Raw genomic sequence first — 25,207 nt, 5'->3', positions numbered from 1 at the left:
GCACTGAGGCACATACACATACATGCTGGACTTACCCTCATCCTGCCGTTGCGAATAGCGGGGCCGTCCTCAGCCAGACGGAGCACAAACAAGTCCATCTTGTACTCCCTCCCTCCTCTGATGCTAAAGCCGAAGCCCTTCACACTCTTTTCCAGCTCCACTGTGAAATAGTCGTAGTCCTGTACAGAACACAACACACGAGTCACTGCTCTTCTCGGTTTCAGCATTGCCCAACTGAATATGTTGGCCCACTGCAAGTGACACTACATTAATGCTCATGTTCTAATGGATTTTTAATTCCCATGCCCAGGGTTAGGCTGAGTCAGCACACACACAGCTGATGCTCGAGCGCAAGATTTTGTTTAGAGCGTTAAACAAGGGGCTGCACAATAACGGTGAAATGTGAATCATGTTTATCTTTCTCAATATTGAAATGAAGGTTATCACAGTTTTTCAGGCAGTTTATGAACTAAATAGTTTTAGTTTAAATGCAATCAGGCTGAACGGGAATGCTAAATAGAAAATATATAAATACATATGGCCAGCTACAGAATTATTGGCACCCCTCAGGATAAGCCAAAATGAATATATAAAATGTACATTACATGCAATAAGCCATATTTTCAGCTGGAACATATAGGTTGCTGTATGGTTTTATTTCAACACAATATTAACTTATAATATGGCAACAGTTCATGTGAGCAGACTGTGATATCAACACATTCTATTAGCACATTCTATTAGCACCACTATACACACACTTGGAGTTTGTAGTCCTACCTGTGGCCTGTAATCTGGGATCGAATGCTGTCTGTAGTCGATGAGAGGAGGCGGGTGTCTGTAGTCCATAGTTGGAGGCTGTCTGTAGTCTGCTACTGGTGGATGTCTGTAGTCCACTGGAGGCTGTCTGTAGTCAGTGTACGGTGGCTGGCAGATATCCGGTTTAACATCCTGTCTGGCTTTTACCTCCGACCTGCCAGCATGTTACAATTAGAGGAAAGGCTTTCCCATTTCTTTCAGACTTACTATCAACTACATGCAGTGTCACAGTAAATGCATGCAACATTTTTTCCAAATGTCTCAACACCACACTCCGCCCAATTGGGTGTTTAAGATGCTGCCATAATGTTTTACACATCCATAGGCTTTTTCAGTGTCAGCAGTCCATTAACATAAAGCTTAGAACGCTTTGCTTTCTTCTGTCTTTGAGAAGGAGCCAAATCTGCCAAGGCACAGTTAACATCTCAAAGCTGAGTAAGACATGTGAAAAGATCCCTGAGCCAAGAGCCATGTTTTATTGAGCAGATATCTGCTGGTAAATAATTCAGAATCAGAAGCTAAGCAACAATATGCAACCAAGTGAGAGAATAGAGTGGTTCTTTGGGTACCAACACTCACCAGGCCAAAGAACAAAAGAAACTTGCAATATTAAATGGTATCCAGTTCTACAGTCTGTAATGCACTGAGGTACAAAGCGAATCTTAAATAAATCTGTTTTAGACAAGTCTCGATTTCATAAATTTGTAACTAAAGAAAGCATGAACTTCTTGCATTTTTCAACAAGCAGATTTACCAAATTCTTAATGTGCAAACCTTTTCTCGAGGCACTCCAACTATTCCACGTTTGTCATCTTCGTGCAGCAGTGCACCTGATTCTTAACTAAATCACCTTCTCTATTGGTGGAATGTAACAAATACATGAGTATGTGTCTATAAGATTGTAAGATTGATGTAATTATAAAGAGACTGTCCCTAAGAGCGTCTACCAGGAGATTTTAGAGCACTTCATGCTTCCATCTGCTGACGAGCTTTGTGGAGATGCTGATTTCCTTTTCCAGCAGGACTTGGCACCTGCCCACAGTGCCAAAACTACTAGTAACTGGTTTACTGACCATGGTATTACTGTGCTTGATTGGCCAACTCGCCTGACCTGAATTGTCAAGGCATTGTCACTCAGCAGTGCCACAGGCTGATTGCCTCCATGCCATGCTGCATTGATGCAGTAATTCGTGCAAAAGGAACCCTGACCAAGTACTGAGTACATAAATGAACATACTTTTTAGAAGGTCGACATTTCTGTATTATAAATTCTTTATTCTAATAATTTGAGATACTGGATTTTTGATGTCCATGAGCTGTAAGCCGTATTCATCAATAATTAAACAAAAAGAGGCTTGAAACATTTCACTTTATGTGTAATGAATCTAGAATATATGAAAGTTCCACTTTTTGAATTTTAATACAGGAAAAAAAATACTTTTCCACAATATTCAAATTTTTTGAGATGCAATTGTAAATGATAGGTTTATATAATAATGCGCTCATTCTAATATGTTACTGTTTCTATAGTAACAGCTCATTCACAGGGACTTGAACTTGTATGACAGATGCTCCACTAATCCCAGACTAATAATAAATGTATTAAGAAAACATATTCTTATTTAACAAAAATTATATAATCATTGATATAGTGAAGTTTTCTGTTACATTTATGTCAGTAATAGCAGAAGTTTTCTGACAGACTAGGTTGCATATTTCTGTTTCTTGTTAACATGATACACTGCATTTTTTTTTTGTGTTATTAACTTCAATTAAAAGTTCTATATATAGTTAAAAATTATGATGTGTTGTTCATTAATAAATTTAAAACTGTTATTGAAAAATAACACAATTTGTGATGTTCTGTTAAAGGAAAATAATCCACTTTGGGCTGGTAGCATATCACACCAGCCTGGCATAGATTATTTTCTATGATAGCATAGTCCATCTCCTGTTATTCTTTACTTGAAAACAAAAGAATTTTCTGTCTTTTTACGGTCTTTTTTATTATATTTATTCATTCAAATCAGATTTAGTTTTTCAAGAAAACACATAGATTGCACAGGTTAGCTTTAAAATCTATTTTCCTCACATGGCCTAAGATAAACTTTTAGATATTCGTATAATATAAGATAAACCACAATATATAATATAATATAATATAATATAATATAATATAATATGTATTAACACAAAAAAGTCTTGGCTGATAGAATGATGACTCACAGTGATTTTGTTCCTTATTGATTTAGTTATCTGTGATCCCCATTAAATTGCACCCCTTAAATTGCATAACTACTAGTTCTGTTCTAAGCACTCTCTCACTCTCTCTCTCGCTCTCTCTCTCTCTCTCTCTCTCTCTCTCTCTCTATATATATATATATATATATATATAGCTAGACAGATAGATATATATCTTCTATATACTGACCGGCAGGTGTGGTGTGTAATGAGTGATTCTGGCCTTTCAGTCCCCCCATGAGGGTGTGATAGACTGTACCTGCTGTCATGGAGGTAGAGCTGAGGTGGCACTGCGACTGGCACCCCACCCATGGTGGTAAGCTGAACAGCTGGGACACCTGGGATGACCGGGATTCCCTGAACAACAGGGATACCCGAAACAACCGGGACGGCCTGAACGCTCGGTACAGGGACACTCTGATCCCCCACCAGTCCTGCCTGACTCACCATCGGGCCTGAGTGCACTGCCTCGAGGCTGGGCTGACTAGCAGGCTGATTGGCCTGAGTGACTGGCGTGGTGCTCTGTGCTCCTGCAGGACTTGGCTCCATTCGCTGGGGGCTGGATTGCGTGGTGGCGGGGCTTGGATGGGGGGCCGGGGGGCTTGGGTTGGCCACAATGGGACTCGGCTGAGTTGCAGAGGTCGAGGGACTCTGCTTCTGAACCACCAGGGGGCTCTGTTTCTCTGAGGTAGGGCCAGAGTGGGGGCCATTTACATCTGTCAAGGGAAAAAAATGAGCAAGTAAAATGCAGCTTAAAAACAAGAATATTAATCAACAACTGCATTTTCACTGACTAGCTGTACATGAAGAAAACTTGAGCAGCAATCAAGGGAGACAGAGGAGGTAGACCATTAGCACAGTCTGTCTACAGGTGGTCTGATATTATATAAGAGTAGAGAAGCACAATATATGAGCACTATAACAAGCTACAATGTTTGTTTGTTTTTTACTTGTGCAACCAAGCAGAGGTTCTAAATAAGAATTCTGTGAATGTTTGGATACATCATGACATTAAGGAAATTAATGAAAGCCAAACTTAAATAGTGACCCATAACATTGAATGTCAAGGACAATATAATCACTATATGCTATTTTTCAGCCCTACATCAGAGAGAAAACATTGTTAAATGTTCTGTCCGACCTTCCTCTGGGATGATGTGCAGAGTAACAGTGAGTCCTGCATCTTTGATCAGCTTCACAATGTCAGCATGAGGCATGTTGATAATAGACTGATTGTTGACAGCCATGATGCGGTCGCCAACCTTCAGCTTCCCGCAGCGGTCAGCCGGACTGCCCTCGATTATGCGGCCGATTTTGTGTGGCACGGCTAAAACAAAGCATGCAAGATCAGTTTTACTTCAGACAGTAATAATGCAAACATGAAGTATACATTATGCAATCACTTAACTGAATGAAACCTACAGCTCAGACACTAAGAAGAACTTCTGTTGGTATACTCTGATCTATCAACCCTTAGGGTTATGGTTTACACTTTAAACCCAAAAAATCAGTGCTGTATGTCTCGCTAAGCAAGTGAAAGAAGGAAACAGAGACTAACAGATTGTGGTGGTGTTCTCCGGTCTGTTCAGGGAGCTGATGATGACAAAGCCAAAGCCTTCGGTCTCTTTGCGGTGGATGACTACATCCGTGGTGGGCGGCAGGTTGACTGGACACACGGCTCGGCCTCGGGGAGAGCTGCTCTGATTGGCTGCTGATCCATTCTCTCCACAGGGCTGGCCTGCAGGGGGCAGTAGTCACAGTCTGAATCACTGCTTAATATAGGCTTTAGCTTACCAAACACAGGAAGGCTAGGCTGACCAGACACAGGATGGCTGACCAATTAAAGAGTCATCAACTGTCAGTGAATAAACTCACAATTCTGTTTATCTTTCAGCACTGAAGTGACACTCAAATGTTTGGGTTTTAAATGTGGCATCTGCTGACCGTGATCCATGGTCACGGTCAGCAGATGCCACAAATTGGCTCCACCAGCTTGCCATTTTGGCGAGGATAATATATACTTAAAGTACATTTGCCCCAGGCTAATGCATATTAATTCTAGACACATTAATAGATACTTAATAGATTGAGCTGGCAGCACAACGCTGTACACAATAACATCTTAATTCTCAGAGCCTGCAGTACTACTAAACATTTCAGACCGAATCTCTCTCACACTCACAGGGCAGCACTTTTATCTGTTCAGATCTGTGCATACTAGATGTACCATAAAATAATTGGTGGTTTCTGATTATTCCCTTTTGGAAAGAGAACATACTCTACAGTTTGTATTATTATTACTTTTATTAAAGCAAAAAAAAGTTATCCAACACTTATCACCAATTTGAAAAAGTAATTGCTGCCTTAAACTTAAAATCTGGTTGTGCCAACTTTAGCAGCAATAACTGCAACCAAACACTACCGATAACTGGAGATCAGTTTTTCACAGCGCTGTGGTGAAATTTTAGCCCACTCTTCTTTGCAGAATTGCTTTAGTTCTGCCACACTGGAGGATTTTCGAGCATGAACTGCCTGTTTCAGGTTCTGCCACAGTATCTCAACTGGACTAGGCCACTCCAAAACTTTAATTTTTCCTTTTTTGAGCCATTCAGAGGTGGATTTGCTCCTATACTTTGGATCATTGTCTTCCTGCATAATCCAGTTGCACTTGAGTTTCAACTTACGGACTGAAGACTTAAGGATTTTCTGGTAGAGAGCAGAATTCAGGTTTCCCTCAATTACTGCAAGTTGCCCAGACCCTGAAGCAGCAAAGCATCCCCACACCATCACACTTCCACCACTATGCTTGACCATAGACATGATGTTCTTTTTGTGGAATTCTGTGTTTTGTTTATGCCAAATGTAACAGGACCCCTGTCTTCCAAACAGTTTCACTTTCGACTCATCAATTCACAGAACATTCTCCCAAAAGGTATGAGGATCATTAAGGTGTGTTTTGGCAAAATTCAGACAAGCCTTAATGTTCTTCCTGGTTAGCAGTTGTTTTTCACCTCACCACTTTTCCGTGGATGCTATTTTTGCCCAGTGTCTTTCTGATAGTGGAGTCATGAACACTGACCTTCATTGATGCAAGAGAGGCCTTTAGGTCTTTTGATGTTGTCCTTGTCTCTTTTGTGACTTGCTGGATAAATCGTTGAGTTTTTCCACTTGGAGATGATGGCTCTCACTGTGGTCCTTTGGAGTCCCAGAGCCTTTGAAATAGCTTTGTAACCCTTCCCAGACTGATGTATTTCAATCACTTTCTTCCTCATCATTTGTGCTATTTCTTTCAATTTTGGCAGAGTGTGTTACTGGGTAAGACCTTTTAACCAACTTCATGCTGTTGAAAAAGTTCTATTTAAGTGTAGATTTGATTGAACAGGGTTTGCAGTAATCAGGTCTGGTTGTGTCAAGTAAAGCTGAACCCCATTATGAATGCAGTTTCATAGATTTGGGTAATTAGTAACTATGGGGGAAAATACATTTTCACAACAGCCCAGTTGGTACTGGATATCTTTTTAGCTTCAATAAATAACATTATCATTTAAAAACTGTATTTTGTGTTTAATCAGGTTGCCTTTGTTTTATGTTAGATTTACAGATATACACAAAAACAGAAGAAATCAGGATGGGGAAAAGACTTTTTCACAGCACTGTAAGTCAAACTGTAAGAAGAAAATGTAACTAAAAAGGTTCAAGAACATATTCATAATAAAATACTGCTGCACACAGCAAAATAGTTTTATAAAAGTTATGTGGTTAATGTATCCTGCCTTTACAAAATATCCACTCAATATAGAAAAACATTTGAAAAATAGCCTGTTATGTCGATGTAGACGTGACCTGAATCAGCAGATAAACTCTGTCAAAAAAACATATAGGGATCGAACAGAGCAGTGCAGGGCAGTAAAAATCAAAATGAAAGTCAGAAGCAAAAAGCAAAAAAATCAGCAGAGTTTCAATCAAGAGTCAAAGGGAGTGACAAAATTGGCCATGCTGTCTAAGTGGGAGGGAAGTTATACTCTCTCTAACCAATCACAGGCATTTGTGAGCTTGTGTATGCAGAAGAGGGCAGATAGATACCTTTAAGTGTATCACGCTGCCCTGTGACGCAGCATGAGTAGCCGTTTTTAAAAAAATGCACTGGCTGGTTTCAGGTGTCTCGGAAGAAGCACGTGTTAGCACGAGGGAATTGGGAAATGATCAAATTGGGGAGACAAGAAAAACAAAAAACAGTAACAACAAACAGAAAACAACATGTAGATGAGTTCTACAGGCAGGTAAGTGAGAGCGAGCTAATTCATGGAAATTATGATGGATTTAAAAAAAAAAAAAAATTCATTTAACTTCATTGCACACTTCATCAGTCCTAATCATACACAAACAGTCTCTTTCATTTGTGCTGCTGTGTTTGTGCTGCTCAGCCTGCATAAATAAACCAGATTCATCTGGAGTGATCTAATTGATGAGGTGCTGAATGATGAATGAGGTTATACAATGCAAAGATTGGGTTCAAAAAAGAGGTCTGTAAATTGTGTGTTGTTATGAAAAAACACTACAAGCACGCAGAAATATTTGTATTCCTTTTCTGATTAAATTAATTTTATATATATATATATATATATATATATATATATATATATATACACACACACACACACACACACATATATATATATGTACATATATGAGGCTTTTTAAGTATCATGAACATCCTTGTAATAATCCTTTGCTATCTTTACATCAACTATCATCAACACCCTGAATGATTTTTTAAAACAGATTTTTATTGTTATTGTTGACAGCATTTATCAGTCTGTACAAGATTTTCGGTGAGCTTTTTTGTGATTGTTGCGGCAAAAAACCTTGATATTGCGATGGCTTATTAAAATTTTTGATGTAATTTGTGGCGTTTTTTGTGCTTTTTTGCAGAACACTACTTGAATTGGTCTTTCGCCGTGATGTTTGTTGGTAAATGAGACCTTTTAGCTGTACTCATGTTCGACGCACGTGAATCGAAGAGGGCTTTGGCTGAATGTGAATTGTGATCACATCACATGACACGTCTTGGGCCAAATCTGTGGAAAATCTGCGGTAATTTAAAAAAAATTGAGGAGTCAGAATGATTTTACATTAATTTCTGCGATTGCAAAATCCTGCAGAGACTGATTTATAGTCTCTCGGTCAAAAGCATTTTCATCAATAAATTCATTTGAGATTAACCCCTTAACATCTTCGCTTATTACTGTGATCTTAAAGCATATTATATAAGAATGAATAATGTAGTGACACAGAAATGAATAGAAAATGAGTATAGCTACAAGAGTGACGAATGTAAGTCTGGATCCACCATAAAAGCCTGAGAGTTTAAGAGGTTAATGCTGATGTCATGACCATATCATGTCCTCAAGGTGTCAATCACACACTTTAAATAAATCAGTGGCAGCCTCCTTTGAGATTACCACACAAGTCCAGTCACCTACAGTTACTGAGGTTAGAGAGGACAGCTGCCTCTGGAGACGGAAATTCTGATCTTCTGCTCTTAGCACTAGCTACTGTGCCAGTGCATGTATGAATATTTATTTAGCCTCATAGCATGTTGTGAAATGCAGTGCAGCTTTGCTGATGTGGTAAATAAAGTCCTGAATTACTGAACATGTGTATGATTCAGTCTGATGTGTGGAACTCACCGGGATGAGGCACAACTCTGCGTCTCACAGTAAGCGTCACTTGGCCGTTGCGTGCCGCCGCATGCATGAGGTCGATGACGTAGCTGTGCGGTCGACCTGCCACCAGCATCCTGTCCACAGACACCAGCTCATCACCTGGGCGCAGACGCCCATCCCGCTCCGCCGGGCTGTTCTCGATAATCGCTCCGATGACGATCTGTGACAGTTAATCAGAGGTGATGATATATTAATATGAAGGCAACAGGGCTTTACATGACTATGAAGCAAACACAGTGAGGTGGCATGAAGAAGCAGCAGTTTGTTTGTAGACCCCAGACGCTTCCTTATTGCTAATTTGTTTGTAGGCTTTATCTGGAGTGCTAGTCACAGCTAGATTAAAAGGTGCAACTGAGTGGGCAGCTCTACCCACGATAACAAGCAATTATTATGCAGCAAGAAGTGCTGAAGATGACAAGCTAAGCTCTGTCCTGCCAAGAGACAGCAAAGGAAAGCAGTTTCGCTTCCAACAATCGCCTGTTGTTCTGGTATAATTCAGCCTGCTCGTTTAAACTCATATTTGCATCTTCTATCTGATTTTCTCTCTCTCTCGTTTCTTGAGCTGGAATGAGGAAAACGGATTGCTGGGATCGCCTCGGTTGCCCCATACGAGCCTTGTCACGGGCCTCCGGACTCACAGCCTGCACCGCCTCGTCTCCTCCGAGGATGCGGAAGCCAAAGCCCGTCTTCTCTCTCAGCAGGTGAACTTCTACCTCCTGGTACTCTACAGCTGAAGAAAAAACAGAGATACATTCGTAAACAGCCTGAAAAAAAAAAATCAAAGTGAAGAGATTTAAAGCAAGCCAAATGAAATGTCTCTCTAGTCAAATTGGGTTAATCCAGTCATTAGAGAAACAATCACCATGGAAACATCTCAATGTGTTGATGTTCCCTACTTTATCAATCCTAATCTCAGGGTATTGTGTTTTGCATGTTCTCCGTGTCTCCAAGGATTTTTCAGTGGACTGTAGGTGGATTGGCTACGCTAACTATGCTACAACCCTAGGTGTTACTGAGTGTGTGCATGACGCCCTGCAATGGACTGGTGTCCCATCCAGAGTGTATTCCCACCTCACACTACATCATCACAATGTACATTTAGCCAAAGCCCTCTTCGATTCACAAGTGTTGCCATGAGAACAGCTAAAAGGTCTCATTTACCAACAAACATCACTGTGAAAGACTGTGCAGAACAATTCTGTGCAACTGCAATTTAGCTAATTCAAGTGGCTTTCTGCAAAGGAAGCACAAAAACCTATGCAAATTGAACCGCAAATTTAAAAAAAGAAAGAAGCGTAATCATGTATGTATGGACTGATTATTGTCATATATCAAGGAGGGAACTCTGGACTTAATTTCCCAGCAGCCACTGCACCATACTACATCACTGTCACATGACCACCTGCACCTGTATCACGTTTTTTGTTTACTCATATAGCACTCATATATATAGCCACTGTTTGCACTGCTTCCTTGTCTTACATATTATCTATCCATGCTTTTGTCCACGCTTCGATGTTTAGTTTTGCCACACTAGTTTGCCTCGTGTTATTGTGTCTTTGTTTTTTGTCTGTTTGTTTATTAAATGTTTGAAATCTGCGATTGCTTCCGTCTCTACCATTGAAACGTGACAATTATTTCCATTTAGTAACTTATTTAAAGTTGTTCTTGCATTTCAGCTTGTCATTATGACTTAATAATACACTATATTAACTCATTATTTCAAGGTATTATGTCTTAACTTCCTCATAATAATGCTAGCACCTTGCATGACAGCTCTGCTACCATTGGTGTGTGAGTATGTGTGTGAATGGGTGAATGAGATACTGTGTAAAGCGCTTTGGAACCGCTAAGGTTAAAAATGCGCTATGTAAGTGCAGACCATTAATAGCATGCTATTAAATTTCAACCAAATATCTCATTAATATCTGGTTATTTCAAGATATTTGGCTTAATAGCTCATTACTTTGAGTTATTATTGCCTTATTTCAACATATTATCTTATGTCAACTTAATATTTAACACCACACAATCTATCAATAAGACTACTTTATTGAAATTTAGATTATAATCCTTATTCTGCATGCGGTCTCTCAGATAGAAAAAAAATCCAATGCTTGCTTTATTTACTGAAATTCATTTTACACATATATGTTTAATGACTGACAGTTCATTAAATGTGTTATAATCCAGACAACCCCCAAAGCCAGTCAGGGAAGAAAACATCCCAGCAGTACGAGTCATGCGTTTGAACATCATTAATAATTCATTTTGCTTAATTTTGTATACATATAGTATGTAGGTCACCTGACACAGTACACACAGCAGTGCTGAGTCTTATGATGTAGTACTGAGCAGTCATGCTGTTACATATGTAGATAAATACAGCCCTGATATCCACTGGGAATATAACATAGAGAGATGTATAAGCTATTGAATATGGAACAATTGGGCTTACACGCCATAACATGGGAAAACAAATTGCTGCATAATGGACTTGCCTGTAGAGTCAGTCAGCGTTCGTGGTGGGCCTGGCTCTGGAAGAAAAATAACATGGAGATCGCAATCAGAGACGCTTTATAACACTAAATGGTGCTTGTGTGTGGATGAATAGTGTAGATTGGTGTTCATTCTCATGTGATTACAGTCAAATGTGTGTGTGTGTGTGTGCGTGTCTGTGTGGTTACATAATGTGAAAATGATTACTTCACAGCAAGAAGAATGTGTGCTGTAATGACCTCGGTATATAAAAGCTGAAACTTGGACATACTGAAGGCCAGGTCTGTCAGTGAAGCAGTGAGTTTAAAATAATACTAAAACAATCAAAGCTTTTAGTCAACAAATATTAGTACTGTCTGTTACGTCACTGGACGTGTTTTTGGCTTTCTGTATCTCTATTTCTGTCCCTCCCTTTCTCTTCTCTATGTTTAGAATTTCCCATAAGAGAACCAGACGTGACAAACGGAGTGACAGATCAGGAACGATGTCATCTAGAGGTCAACCGATAGTGGATTTTACCGATACCGATAACTAAGTCGGGCAGTACCTGCCGATAAACGATTAATCAACCGATTAATTGATATGGAATGATACTAATTGATACTGTACCGTGAAAATGTACAGTATTTTTTAAAATGAAATAAATATATAAATATTAATATATATGAACTATTACTAAATATTAAAGTAAATCAAAGATATACATCCAAACTGAACCAAAAAGTAACACTCCAAATGATGATGAATCTTTATTGATCACATATACATTACAGCACAGTGAAATTCTTCTCTTCGCATACCCCAGAATGTCAGGAAGCTGGGGTCAGAGTGCAGGGTTAGCCATGATACAGCGCCCCTGGAGCGCTGTATCATTGCTCAAAGGCCCAACAGTGATAGCTTGGCAGTGCTGGGGCTTGAATCCCCGACCTTCCGATCAGTAACCCAGAGCCTTAACCGCCAAGCCACCACTGCTAATAAATAGTTTTATTATTAACAAATAAAAATAGAGATGTCCCAAATGAATAAAAAAACACTTCAAATAACACAACAAAATTTGTCAGTGAAAGTTTTTATTTTGCCTCTTGAGGCCACTCTTGTACTGTATAGCCTGGTTCACACTGCACAGACAGATGCTGACAGACTTTTTAAAGTTGGCTGTTGGATTTAGAATGTTGGGAATCATGACTGTCATGTTCACACTGCCCCAACAAACTTTTTTATGAACAGTCAGACTGGTTTAAAAATAGATGGTTTCAAAATTTTACATGTCGTTCTTCAGCTGAAAAGACAGGGTGAAACGAAAGAGGTTGTGGTTAAAGCCTTACTGTTGTTGCAATGTGAGAGACAACTCATTTACTTACATTTATACAGAGAACTGCAGACAGAGTATGTGCGAAGCGTTCAAATTTTGCTCGGTTTGTCCAGGGGTGCAACCTGCCCTGGGCATTCAGGGCTGCAGCCCTGGACTTCTTTTTCTTTAGCCCCGAATAATTCTCCACTTGGAGCGGTTTGTCACTACGTAACTGAGTGTCAGTAAAAGAAGACGGCGGTGTTGTAATTTTATATCTTCAGTGAACGGAGGCGAGACCAATCAGACAGGGTTCACAGGAAAACATGTATGAACATTTATGACTTATTGGCTGACAGCTCTCAATTCTGCCAAACGTTAGCTCACACAGTCATTGTAGTGAAAAATGGATATACAAGGTTGAAACTGAAACGCTAACCTCCTCTCATGCTGTGGCAGGATAACAAGGTGTGTAAATGTGTAAATGAGTTCCAGGTTATGTGAACATGATATGAGCAGAGCAGAAGGACAGCTAATGTACTTTGCATGGCACTGTAGCAGCTAAACCCATACAACAATAGCTTAGTTGTGCCTCCCCTTGGCTAGCAACACCAAACTAGCCTAGTCTCATGTTAGATAGCCAAAAAGTTTTTTGTTTTATTGGTCTTTTAGTACTGCAAATGGTGATAACACCTCAGGCAAGTTTTATGCTAAAAATTTTTGTCCAATTTTCATATTTTTTAAGCAATTAGCCCTCACGTGCAAGAAACAAAATGCACGGAAACAACCTATTCAGAATTATGTGCGCCTAGCACCTAGCGCACAGGCTTTCATTTCTATGGAGTTTGCAGGGACACTTGCCTCATTGTCATGGCAACAGTTCGTGCCCAGGTCCAATTACGTCAGTTTGTTGGAAAATCATACCACACTGCTCAGACTTTAAACCACCCGACAGACACAGATAAACTCCAACAGGGTTAACACACTGATCCGACAAAACCCAAGAAACGTGTCTGCTGGCGTTGGTCGGCGTCTGTCTGTGCAATGAGAACTGGGCTTTAAATGACAGCGGACCCTTCTCAACCACTCCTGTAGCAGATGCATCCGGAAAAAACTATCGGTGTGGATTTTTGCCAATAACTGATAGCTCCAGCAATCGGTTATCGGCAAAACCAATCCATCGGTCGACCTCTAATGTCATCACATTGGAAGAATGTAAAAGTGACTGTGCCAGCTAACAGCCTTTTTTATATCCCAGCTTTATGCTAGCTTCTTTGCTCCATACAATACAACATGACCCTAACCTTTGTACTCAATCTACAGCTAAATGTCAGAACTTGAACTTTGTATACTTACTGTAAGGGGGTCCAGAAAAAAAAGTCTGCTCATCACAAGTTCGAATCACCGTGATGCCACAGCCGTCCGTGGCTGGGGGTCTAAGGGAGCAAAACTGGCCGTGCTCTCTGGGTGGGAGGAATGGCATACATTCTCTCTTCTATCAGTCAAAGTGACACTACCCAATGGTGGGTGTCTCTGAGCTTATGTATGTGGATGAGGGCAGGTAGCGCTTTCTGCCAGGTGTGTTACACTGCTCTGTGGCACACCATGAGCAGTTCTGGATTCATGTCTCGGTGGAAGCACGTCACAGGCAGCACCCTCCCCTGTTGGTAGCTGTCATGTGACGGGCAGAGCTAGTTAGTGGGTGGGAATTGGCCATGGATAAATTAGGGAGAACATACTTAAGATTTATGCTAGTGTATTGTGTATATAAGCTTTACGATCACCTATACGTCACATATGTAAACATTTTACCATATAGTTATAGATATCAGACATCATAGTTACGCTCATTAGCCACGATAATTACGATACTAGTTACGATAATTGTGCCCTTTATAGCTGTCAGGAAACTGTATTTGTTAGTGCCTTTCATTTGGAAATCCTGCCTTTTCTTTCCTGAATATGTTTGGGTTACGGAGAAAGAGAAGATTTCATAGTTGTCTTTCGTTTTTTGTCTGGAATAAGCAAAGCACTTAAAAAAATCTCTTTTGCTTATTATTTTGATGTAACCCACCGAGACATTACTTCTCCGTCAGCAAGCTCCTCTTCTGTTTTTCAATGCGTTTTGCATCAAAACGACAAATCTGGTGTCTGCTTACTTTGATTTACGATTACTATTTACGACCCCTTGCTTTCCCACTTTCACCCGGATCCTGAGATGTTTTTAGAGATGAAACAAAAATGCTTATTCAAATAAAAAATAGGCAAACTCGCATCTTTAGCCATGTAACCCCAATACTACTAGAGCTGTTCTTCTAAAGAGCACAGTAATCTGAAGCAGAAGTGACTGTATCCTGAACACACACACACACACGCACACACACTGTATAAGTGCACCCACACAGTGCTCCTGCCCTTGATAAACTGTGCAGAGGTAAGCGCTGGGTCACACTCACTGCAGAGCAGCATCTCAGTTCAGCTGTTTTAAAAGGTAAAGGTGCAGAGAGATGGAACATCTCCCTCACACTTCTTGAGAAAGCATTTTAGTCAAGAAGCTGTTGTGACTTACGCCTGCTCTCGTATAAAGCTCGAGATTTCTCATAGAGGTCGTAGGGGTCGGGTTTGCTGAGGTGAGCTCCATCTGGGTCAGGGGCTGATGTGCAGTGGAGCGTTTGGCCCACATGAGCAGCGGTGTGGTGGAGGCCAGGGGCTGAGAGGCCGGTCTGGGGGCTTCCCTGGGGGTCCCACTGCGCACACACACACACACACACACACACACACACACTGGTTAGGTCCAGATATGTAGTCCATGGTCTTGATGGTGCAAACATGACATTTTTTATTTTTCAGACTGCTGGGTAGAAACAAATATTGTGATATTAAATTAAATCCTTTTTTTTTTTTTTAAATTAATTGCTTGGTGTATAGCAGTGGGAAGCTTTGTACGTGCATGTATTTGTGTGTGTGTGTGTGTGTGTGTGTGTGTGTGTGTGTGTGTATAAAAATGGATTTGGCAACCCCTCAAATGGTTTCATGGTGTCCCATTTTTATGCCTTTTTTTTCTCTTATTCTTTACCCTTATTTTCAGAATTAGCAACTGGAATCTAATATGTGTCACTAATTGAAAAAAAATTGTTTCTAACAATTATGAAATAATTCGCTTTATTAACCAAGTTTGTTTTCACATAAAAGGAATCTGTCCAGCTAAATACTTGCACATGTATTTAAACATATTCATTTGTAAAAAGCAAGCAAATTGATTTTAACAGCTGCAGTGGGTTCAATAAGCAGAGAAACTATAGGTTTCTGATCGTTTTTAATAAACAGACTTGCTGTTTATTTCACTGAAGGTGCACTAATGCTGAGTTCTGTTCAACCCGGATTCAACTTGTACTAGGAAAAGCAAGAAAAGCGCGATGACACATCGCTCAGTGTCGGATTTCTAACCACTGAACTCAACAACCCTGACTTCACAGAGGGGCATGAATATGACATTACACTACCGTGGTAGCATGCAGGGAGATTTATACCACTAATGGTAAATACAAAGATAAAACATTCATCTTAAGATATATTTTTTGAGTTTTAATGAATTAAAATGCAGAGTTGAGTCAAAGTTAATGATAAAATAACCTGACAGGTCAATCACAAAATGGAGCATTCGCTTAGTCAGCAAGTGTAGCTGTTTAACAAAGAACAATTTCACTTTAAGATACAATAATGATGTACAGACCTTTCGGATATGGATATTAGCTTAAAACTGTGGTGTAAATTGTTAATCACTCCAATATGCAGTCTTGGAAAATGTGCCGATGCATCACTTTTTTGTATTTTGGAAGTTCAGACATTATTTTTTCCACATTCAAGCCCTGGAACTTTGTGATTGGAAGTCAGACATATCAAGAACTTTACACATCTGACTTTCTCTGGAACACATCATAAGCTTCGCTTGTTTTTTTTCCCCCCTCATATTTTCATTTGATATCTAATGGGCTCCTGGCAGACAAAGAGAGGGGCAGAATATCAAAGTTTCAGAGATAACGTTGATAAAATAGAAATGTTGGTATCCATTAAAAAAAATTTCATGTTCTTCATAACAGATGAACGCAGACGAACAGTGCGAGTTAAAAGCGTTTTTCTTGTGTTGTCTTACATTTTAATGCTTAAAAGTCTGTGATGCTGCCTGTGCCATGAAAGATCATGTCTTACATAGTGTTTATTAATTTAGAATTGATTTGGAATAGAAGATTACTATAAATTTCAGCTTTAGTGGTTAGCACATTTGCCTCACACCTCCAGGGCTAGGGGTTCGAATCCCCCTTCCACCCTGTGTGCACGGAGTTTGCATGTTCTGTAGACTGACTGGCATTTCCAAATTGTCTGTAGTGTGTGAATGTGTGCGTGATTGTGCCCTGTGATGGGTTGGCACCCATACAGGGTGTCCACCACTTCATGCCCAAGTCCCCTGGGATAGGCTCCAGGCTCCCCACGACCCTGTGTAGGATAAGTGTCACAGAAAATGGATGGATGGATGGAATGACTATAAATTTCCTTTTCTTGCAAAAATTTGTCACACACACACACACACACACACACACACACACACACACACACAAACAAAATACACGACTGCAAATCCGCTTGTAGAGTCACAGGTTAGTAGTAAAAACAATATATTTTGGCTATTTTTGTTTGGATTATCAACCAGCACTCTGCAAGGTTCAAGCACGGACCTGTAGCTTTCAAGCAAGTTATTCAGTCCCTAGACCAATCATAAATCTGTCACGAACCTCGAATCGGCACGGAAGCAGGAGCGGGCGGCAGGTGTAGAGCGTGGTATCGGGAAGTACAAGAAACGTAGTCGTAAGACAGGCAAAGGTCAAGCGATCGGACGAACAACACAAACGGGGTCAGGCAGAGAGCGTAGTCGAAACCAGAAACAAGGGTCGAGGATCACAAGAAGATAAACTAACTAGAACGGCTTGGTATCGCAGAGAAACGAGTTGACTGAGCGTATACTTCGCATCGATTCTGGGTGAATGACTTCCCTAAGTACTAGCGGTGAGAGTGTGTGTGTGTGATTGGTGCCAGGTGTGTCTGATCAGAACTCCGGGGATGGTGAGCGCATGCGTGCATGAGAAGTGAGTGTTGCATCTTGGGAATTTGAGTTATGATCTGACTGAGCTGTGACAAAATCAGGTCTGCATGCTTCATCAACCTATCTGAGCTGTAAAACACCACATCTATACTGCCATGTTTATTAACTAGGTATAAAAAAAAAAAAAGGTGTAGATGTGTGAGGGTTAATGACTATTAGCGTCACAGACAAACCACAAAAGTACAGAATGACTATTAAAGTGTCCAGGCAAAGACCTAATTTGTGTTATGTAATTAATGATGTATTAACTGGCTGCTCTTAGATCCAAATTGGACTTAAATGGTGCTTAAATTGCCGTGCAGTTGGAGGGGAAACCAGTTAAGCCTATAGATAAAAGACTAGCATCAATTGTAAGAGAAAGAGATGTTGTGTGCTATTAGTGCTTAATCAAGATACACACATTTTTTTTCCTCAGTTAGATCTAGGTTATTTTCAAGTCAAATTCAAATCAATCAAATGAGCCCACTGCTTGACGTATGACCAAGCATATACTGGTTGCTCAAAAACTTTGGCCTGGCAGTGTGTTTTAGAAGCGTTCTCTCTACTGGGAGCAATACCTGTGTTTATCTAGTAGGCAGAGCAGAATTTGAAATATCTGAATCCCAGCGTGTGAGGCGGAAGATGATTCACTAATATTTAAATGCAGTGCACACAAAGCAGCTCCAGACAACAGAACACAGGCATAACACGTTATTGCATCACCTCCCATGCACATAGGCTGAATTTTCTTTCCTTCTTTCTTTCTTTCTGTTTGTTGGTAAAATATGCCACAACAATATCCACATATACATTTCTGTGTGTGTAAAAGTGACAGCAAGTTGACTAGAGTGCATTCGGTGCATGGTAAAGACGAACCAGTTCATTATTCCTGTGCTCTCGCACTCTGTTCCTCTGCTCTGAGAGATCTGGCTGTCCCTGTGGGAGATGGATTGAGCACTGAAAGAGTGTGTGTGAAGTGTGGCAGGAGAGCAGCAGTGCCACAGTCTGATGCCTCAGGCATGACGGATCTCAGCGGATACCTGTTAGCTTTTCACTCCAGGTCTGTCTGCCTGTTAATGCCGCTCACACCGAGATCCAAAGCAGCCAAGGCGAGATTCCCCTAAATCTAGGCACCTAATGTAAGAGTGGCTTAGTTTTTGTTTAACACAAAAGCAAGTGGTAAAAAAAAAAATCCTTGTTGTACTGATCCTTGTTGTACAAAGAGGAGGGTGGGAATTTCTCATTTCTATCTTAAACTTTTAATAAAATTATTATTTTAAGTTTAACTTTATCTGTCATAAAAAAAATAAGTCTTTAATGTATTTCCATTAAAATGATTTGAAATAAATTCACTATCTGAACACTATCTTAAGTCAGATATTCAGGTGATATGATGATGATGACGATATAATATTGAGATCACGATAAATGATGTATGTCAGGATACACATTTCTGAGATATCATTAGTATCCTTGGTATCATTTATAACTTTTTAAAAATATTTACTAACTAAATGGAAGTAAATGGAAGCAGCCCCCTTTATATATGCTTATATTTCCTATAACTGCACTGGGACATTGCACTGTATATCAGTCCGCTCATCTGTGTTCACCACGTAAAAGTGTACATCTACGTAAAATACTTTATCAGTGCACTGGTAACATAAAACATAGAACCTTTTGTATCAGACCACCCAATTTGTAGGCGAGCATAAGTATAGGAATGGAAAATCTTGAAGTAAATAACAGTTAATATTTGGTTGCACATCCCTTGCTTGCAATACCTGCATCAAGCCTGCGACTGACTGACATCACCAAACATTTTTCTTTTGTGATGCTTTTCCAGGATTTTACTGCAGCTTCTTTCAGTTGTTGTTTGTTTCAGGGGTTTTCTTCCTTGAGTTTCGTCTTCAGGAGGTGAAATGCTGCTCAACTGGGTTAAGGTCTGGTGATTGATTGGCCAGTCTAAAATCTTTCACATTTTCCCCTGATAAAGTCTGTTGAATTGGCAGTGTGTTTTGGATCATTGTCTTGCTGCATGATAAAGTTCCTCCAGATTCATTTGGATGCATTTCTCTGAAATTGGCAGACAAAATGTTCTTGTAAACTTCTGAATTCATTCTGATGCCACCATCATGAGTTACATCATCAATAAAGATTAGAAGCCATGTTCCAGAAGCAGCCATGCAAGCCCAAGCCATGACACTACCTCCACCATGTTTCACAGATGAGATTGTATGTTATGGATCATGAGCAGATCCTTTCTTTCTCCACACTGTGGCCTTTCCATCACTTTGGTAGAGTTTAATCTTGATTCCAGAACTTTTGTGGCTCATCTCTGCATTTCTTTGTGAATTTCAATGTGGCGTTCTGATACTTACTGCTGATGAGCATCTTGTGGAATAGCCTCTATATTTCTGCACGGTGGATTGTGATACCTTCACCCCTGCCCTGTGGAGGTTGTTGGTGATGTCACTGACTGTTGTTTTTGGGTTTTTCTTCACAGCTCTCACAATGTTTCCGTCATCAGCTGTTGTTGTTTTCCTTGGCCGACTCATTTGATGTCTGTTGCTCAGTACACCATAGTTTTCCTTCTTTCTCAAGACATCCCAAATTGTTGTATTGGCTATGCCCAATGTTTGAGCAATGCCTCTGATTGATTTCCCCTCTTTTCTCAGCTTCAACAGCTTGCATTTCTCCCATAGACAGCTCTCTGGTCTTCATGTTGGCTTACCCTTTTTAACAACACATGCAGTCTTCACGGGTGAAACTGAAGGCTAAAACTAAGAGTACATGTTCAGAGCTATTTATTGTTTAAACAATCAATCTAACAGGACATCCCCGGGTAACAAGATACACCTGTCAATCACATGTTCCAATATTTTTGCTCGCCTACAAATTGGGTGGTCTGATACAAAATGTGCTATGTTTTATTTTGTTTAACATATCAACATATAAATACCGGGAAATAAAACCTGAAATTCTAAAATCTCTTCTCATATTCATCTTTTGATCTGAAACCCAAATGTCTGAAAGGTGTCGTGTTTGGTACATCTACATAAAAATTGGATTATGCCAAGTAAAAAATCTTTCACGAACAAAAATATGACATCTAAGAATCAATTACTTTTTCCATCCATAGTAGAAGGTTGTTTTTTTTGCAGCATAGTCTTGGATTCTCGATGAGTCATCATGAAGTCAATGATAAAATACTGGAATATACGACACCATAACCCGTATCACAGCATGATGAGGGCCGAAAATCACAATGAGACAGCTCTCGTTTTTAGATTCAGTCGGGATCCGGCACTGGCAAAAGCTTGTTCATGGTCTGGCAAAGCAATTCGCCTTCTATGACAGCATGATGAAACAGCGAGATCTTAGGGAACAGAGTGCAGGAATATCAATTGAGAATGATCTGCATAATCGTCAGACCTGGAATCATTTCTCTTCATGACAAATGTGTTTTGCCTTTATGCACACATGCGAGTGCACACACACACACACACGCTCACGCGCACACACACACACACACAGACACACACACACAAATGTGCAAACCTCATCTTCAGTTACAGGTCTTTGTTTTCTAACATAGGGACATAGAGACATGCTGAATTGGCAGAACACCCGTTGCGACTGCATTAAGATTTCTGTCACTTTGTTCTTTTATCTTTCCCCATTTATGATACTCGATGATCCTGTGGCTACAGACTGGGACTTACCTGTTGTGCAGCAATATTACTTTAATGCAAATCTGCACTCACCACTCTCTGAGAATGGGTAAAAGTAAGATTAGGCTTCAGGGAAGAGCAGACAGTGTTACATCAGTGCTAAAGGCCAACCTCCACTGGCAGCCAGATCCTATTATACTACACAAAGATGTGATTTGATCCTTTACCCCATGAGGCTTTCAGATCTTTCAGCACTGTCACTGCAGATAGGAATGGAAAGGAATAATATCTGTATTTGTGTTCCAGTGCAATTACGTGACTCGTAGAGATATATTTATATGTCATGTCACCACGACAGTGGCTCATTTTAAAATGATGCAACTCCAAAAACCAGTTCTGATTTCTGATTACTCCCATCGAAGTATGATGGCTATACTTATTCATGACATCTAAATATTACACGTCAAACCTCAGACGACGGCGATATTGAGAAGTAGATATTTCAGATCTGTTTACCTGTTTGGCACCATCCCAGGAAGAGAAGTGTCCTAACAAAGAGAAGAGAGAAGAGAAAAAGTGAATGAAATCACAATCCATTCCCAAACTGTCACTGCCATCATCAGCAAATGATGATGAGTCGACTTTATTTATGAGATAATTACACTTCAGCCCAGGCTCAGGATTGTAATTAATGGCATACACTGGTACTGATACTGGTGCTTCATTTTTTCATACTCATTAAAAAGGCTCTAATACCAACAGCCATGTGATACTGTGTGATGCAAGCCTAGTGCACGTTTCTGCACTAATGAACAGACGACATGAAATGACAGTGATCTGGACGTATTTCATAATTAATAAATGCAAAGCAGACTGCAAACTGTGCTCTGTGAAAATATCAAGAGGAGCTACAGCATCTTCCTACAATACAAGAAACCTGATAAAACATTTTAAACATGAAACTCAGCGCTAGCAGAACCCCGTAGTAACCAACGGCAGCCTAAGCGAGAGAAATGTCTAGAGACGATGCTTGGTGAGTAAAAATAACACCACTTACCCAGTATGTTGTTCTTGACTATCAGCTACTATCAGTGATTGACAACGAGAGCTTCTGGTGCAACAAAGACAATAAAATGTACTTACAACTGTACAGAAGTGTAACCCAACCCCCTGCATCCCTCCTCAATCCAAGTTAATTAATGTACTTAGCAAATGCACTTAATTAAAAATTCAACTACACTTTATGGCCAAACGTACAAGGGACACCTGACCATCACACCCATATGTGGTTCTTCCACAAACTGTTGCTACAAAGTTGGAAGCACATAATTGTATAGAATGTCTTTGAATGCTGTAGCTTTACAGTATCCCTTCACTGGAACCAACCGAACCTGTTCCAGCATGACCATGCCCCTGAGCACAATGCGAGCTCCATGAAGACATGGTTGGCCAAGGTTGGAGTGGAAGAACTTGATTGTCCTGAACAGAACCCTGACCTCAACCCCACCGAACACCTTTGGGATGAACTGGAACACCAGCTGAACCCCAGGTCTCCTCAACTGACATCAGGGCCTGATTTCATTAATGCTGTGGCTAAATGGACACAAATTCCCACAGCCATGCTCCAAAATCTAGAAATCTAGTGGAAAGCCTTCCCGGGAGAGTGGAGGTTATTATAACAGCAAATGGTGAGTAATCTGGAATGGGATGTTAAACAAGCACATATGGGTGTGATGGCCAGGTGTCCATAAACTTTTTGCCATATAGTATAGCAAACATCATAAGACCTAACCTCTGCTGGAAAATGATTACATCGAATTAAAATATCAAATTGTTAACAGTAAATAATAAGTATTTTTAACTTTAAAACAATAAAAATCTTCACAATAGAATAAATCTTTTTGAATAATTTATGATGAAAAAAGAATATAAATGAAATTATATATATGTACATACATACATATATATATATATATATATACATATATATATATATATATATATATATATATATATATATATATATATATATATATATATATATATATATATATATACCCAATTAGGACTTGCCTAATTTAGTGCATTTTGCATGATTTCCATATGACTCCAAAATTACTCTAAATTTCAGAGTAATGTTCTTTTTTTTACAAAAAATTTTAAAAGAAAATACCACATATTACTTTTTACGGTCTAGCGCACGTGTGTGGACATGCTTGTGTGCTTTTCATGCACACTATATACACCATGGGAACATTAACAGAGCTTAATAAAATGTTCTGTGATGCCTCTTACTGATTAATACTAAATATTTTGTACTCATTTCAGTATGAGTATCGCTATCACAGTGTACCAAAAAACACGCACTCATGCTTGTACTTGGTCTAAAAAATGGTATTAATGCATCCCTAGCAGTTCTATTGTTATACACAGATTTACTGAATCACACACGGAGCATACCCAACTTCAGGTTTAGAGAGAGCATTCTTCAAGATTACAATGATTTACTGCAAATCAATCCCAATACATGCAGCAGAATCAGAATTCAATAAAGCAAAAGCCAGAGAAATCGAGCTATAGGCTGTATGATGTGACTGAGAATGAAGAGAGTAAACAGAACGAATGGGAATTGGAGAGTTTTGTCCACTGCCGATGCTGTGAGGCAGCTGAGCAGTATGGACAGATATGTGTGCACCAGAAAGACAAAATAAAACCCCTGCGTGTGAAATGTCCTCTCAGCTCCCTCAGGACAGGAAATCTGTCAGTTCAGTGGCGCTGGGAAGTGAGGCTTAGTACAGACACTACTTGATCAAAAACTGACAGCAGATGTAACACGTGCTGAAGGGCATTAAGGTCATTTTTAAAAGTGAACAGACGTTTCTGTGTTTAAATATGGACAAGCTCAAGTCAGTTAGAAGTAACTCTGTACAAAAGTACAGTACAGGGTCACCTTTTTCCCCTGGTACAAACTGAAATGGAAACAAAGCAGAGTGTCCCCAAAGTCTCCATACATAGGGGAAAATAACACTTTCAAGCAACATATCCTCCAAAAATATTCATACTTAGTTTATATTATATCATTTTTTTATTATTCAGATAGCCTTTAAGAAGACCTTTGACAAAAAAAGGAACATACTGAAATCATTCTCTTGGCTGGATCGGGAAGCTGTCCCAAAGTTGTGATGGACTTTAACAGGAAACATGGCAAGCACATCACACATGTCTCTGTCGCCGAACTTCTTAACAATTTCAAAAAGACTGGGAAGTGTTGCGGACCGACGTCCACGAACATCTGCTGACGAAGGCATGACTGACATGGTGTTGGAAAACATAGTCCCCTATGTATGGAGACTTTTGGGACACATTTTTAATCCTTAAACCTAAGTAGCACTATGTATGTTCAAAAATCTATGTAGATGACAAATATGCTTTTATTTTATGATGTTAGAAATCACAGATGTGCCAGTATCGGTACTGTATCAGCATCTGGCCTGAAAACTGGATTTGACTGGATGTTACGTCTGATGTTGACTGACATCATACAGATCTAACATATGGACATACTGTAGGACACAAATTGTCTGAAACGCCTCCACCTGATGTTCTGCATGATTTAGAAACAGAAGATTTCACAGAGTCGCTCGGTTACTGAGACGATGTCGGTGTCGGCTCAGTATCTGATATCAGTCAAAATTGTTTAAAAAGCGAAGACGGGGGATCAGCGTATCACTGCAAGAAACTACTTAAAGCTGAACATCTCTGCACCTTTCTATAAATATGACCATAAATATTCATGAATATGCAAATTACGAATGCCCTCATG

At 39.8% G+C, this 25,207-nt stretch overlaps 1 protein-coding gene across 3 annotated transcripts in view; it reads right to left on the bottom strand.

Annotated features, from left to right (window-relative positions):
- magi2b (membrane associated guanylate kinase, WW and PDZ domain containing 2b) overlaps positions 1–25,207 on the bottom strand; it is a 169,955-nt gene that overhangs the window by 11,071 nt on the left and 133,677 nt on the right. For 2 of the 3 annotated variants that reach the window (XM_053631159.1, XM_053631162.1), the window contains 10 exons: positions 21,901–21,932; positions 15,143–15,320; positions 11,288–11,323; positions 9,401–9,516; positions 8,751–8,946; positions 4,619–4,798; positions 4,202–4,387; positions 3,320–3,776; positions 781–973; positions 36–179 (listed from right to left, as the gene is read on the bottom strand). In XM_053631159.1, coding sequence (XP_053487134.1) covers positions 36–179; positions 781–973; positions 3,320–3,776; positions 4,202–4,387; positions 4,619–4,798; positions 8,751–8,946; positions 9,401–9,516; positions 11,288–11,323; positions 15,143–15,320; positions 21,901–21,932 — 1,718 coding nt within the window. The remainder of the gene's footprint in view (positions 1–35; positions 180–780; positions 974–3,319; positions 3,777–4,201; positions 4,388–4,618; positions 4,799–8,750; positions 8,947–9,400; positions 9,517–11,287; positions 11,324–15,142; positions 15,321–21,900; positions 21,933–25,207) is intronic. The other variant, XM_053631160.1, reaches the window with a different exon arrangement.

This window comes from Ictalurus furcatus, chromosome 8, assembly GCF_023375685.1.
Source record: "Ictalurus furcatus strain D&B chromosome 8, Billie_1.0, whole genome shotgun sequence".
Classification (NCBI taxonomy): domain Eukaryota; kingdom Metazoa; phylum Chordata; class Actinopteri; order Siluriformes; family Ictaluridae; genus Ictalurus; species Ictalurus furcatus.
This window is presented reverse-complemented; position numbering and strand designations above follow the sequence as displayed.